The sequence below is a fragment of the Otolemur garnettii genome, unplaced genomic scaffold, assembly GCF_000181295.1.
Source record: "Otolemur garnettii isolate 467f Iridium unplaced genomic scaffold, OtoGar3 scaffold00039, whole genome shotgun sequence".
NCBI lineage: Eukaryota > Metazoa > Chordata > Mammalia > Primates > Galagidae > Otolemur > Otolemur garnettii.
Window position 1 is genome coordinate 6,429,298 of NW_003852434.1, and position 1,118 is coordinate 6,430,415.

The following is a 1,118-nucleotide window of genomic DNA, read 5'->3' on the forward strand; positions in this document are numbered from 1 at the left end:
ACAAGTCACAAAGCACAGCTTCCCAGAAAGGAAGTCACGGGAGGGTCAGCCAGTCCTGGCAGCAAGAGCCTGATGACCCTGTGGCCTTGTGACAAAGAAATGGTCTGCCTGCCTAACGGGATAGTGGTGGATTTTTCCAGTGTGTGTGCTGTGGTTCCTGAAGCTTTGATAGTACCAAATTTAAAGGGGAAAAAGTCAACGATTCCTGCCTTCCATTATGACAAGAAAAAATCATCACTATGCAGATGGAGTCCCTGGAGAACAACTTCTATGTATTCTGAAAGGAAAGAAAGAAAACTGAGCCGTTTCCTTCACTAGGGCTTTCTGGCAAACTTAAGCTTCTGAAATTATGGCCAATGTATTTGCATCCAGTGTTTCTAAGGAAACCTGCCCCTTGGTGTGTTGTGATTTTGTGTGTGTGTAGTAATGGATGAGCCCATGAAGTTGTCATGTGTACCAGAATATTTCTTTCTCTGACCTCATACCCCATAACCAAAAACTGAATTATCCTGGTTTAGTCATATAAATAGCTAACTAAATATGTATAAACAATTTCAGCCCTCCCTCTGTGAAAAAATTCCCCTCAATGATCTCTTCCACTTACAGATATTTGCAGATATGGATCCATCCCTCCTGATGTGCAAAAGAATTTAGAGTTGGAATGGCCCTTCCACGAGCAAGTGCTGCTCAGAGAACAATATCAGAAAAAGTTCAAGAACAGCACCTACTCAAGTAAGAAGGGAAAGGCACCTTGCAGGGGTCTGCCAAAAATAAATATTTGGATAGGTCGGACTTGGGCTTGAATCCTGTAAGTGCTACAGTGCATGTGAAAAGCTGTACAATACCCAAACACTATAAGAGTTAATGGGGGCAGCGCCCATGGCTCAAAGGAGTACGGCACTGGCCCCAGTGGCTCAAAGGAGTAGGGCGCCAGCACCATATACCAGAGGTGGTGGGTTCAAACCCAGCCCTGGCCAAAAACTGCAAAAAAAAAAAAAAAGAGTTAATGGGAAATCCTGAACTAAAACTTGCCGGTTTATTGTTTTTGTTGCTGTTGTTGTTGTTTGTTTTGTTTTTAGTTTTTTTTTTTTGACATATTCTCACTTTTTTACCCTGGT

At 42.6% G+C, this 1,118-nt stretch overlaps 1 protein-coding gene across 1 annotated transcript in view; it reads left to right on the plus strand.

The window, feature by feature from the left end:
* Window positions 1–1,118, plus strand: part of HPSE (heparanase) — a 72,020-nt gene that overhangs the window by 44,318 nt on the left and 26,584 nt on the right. Inside the window, exon 4 of the mRNA XM_012805305.1 lies at window positions 607–732. Within this exon, the coding sequence (XP_012660759.1) occupies window positions 607–732 (126 nt within the window). The remainder of the gene's footprint in view (window positions 1–606; window positions 733–1,118) is intronic.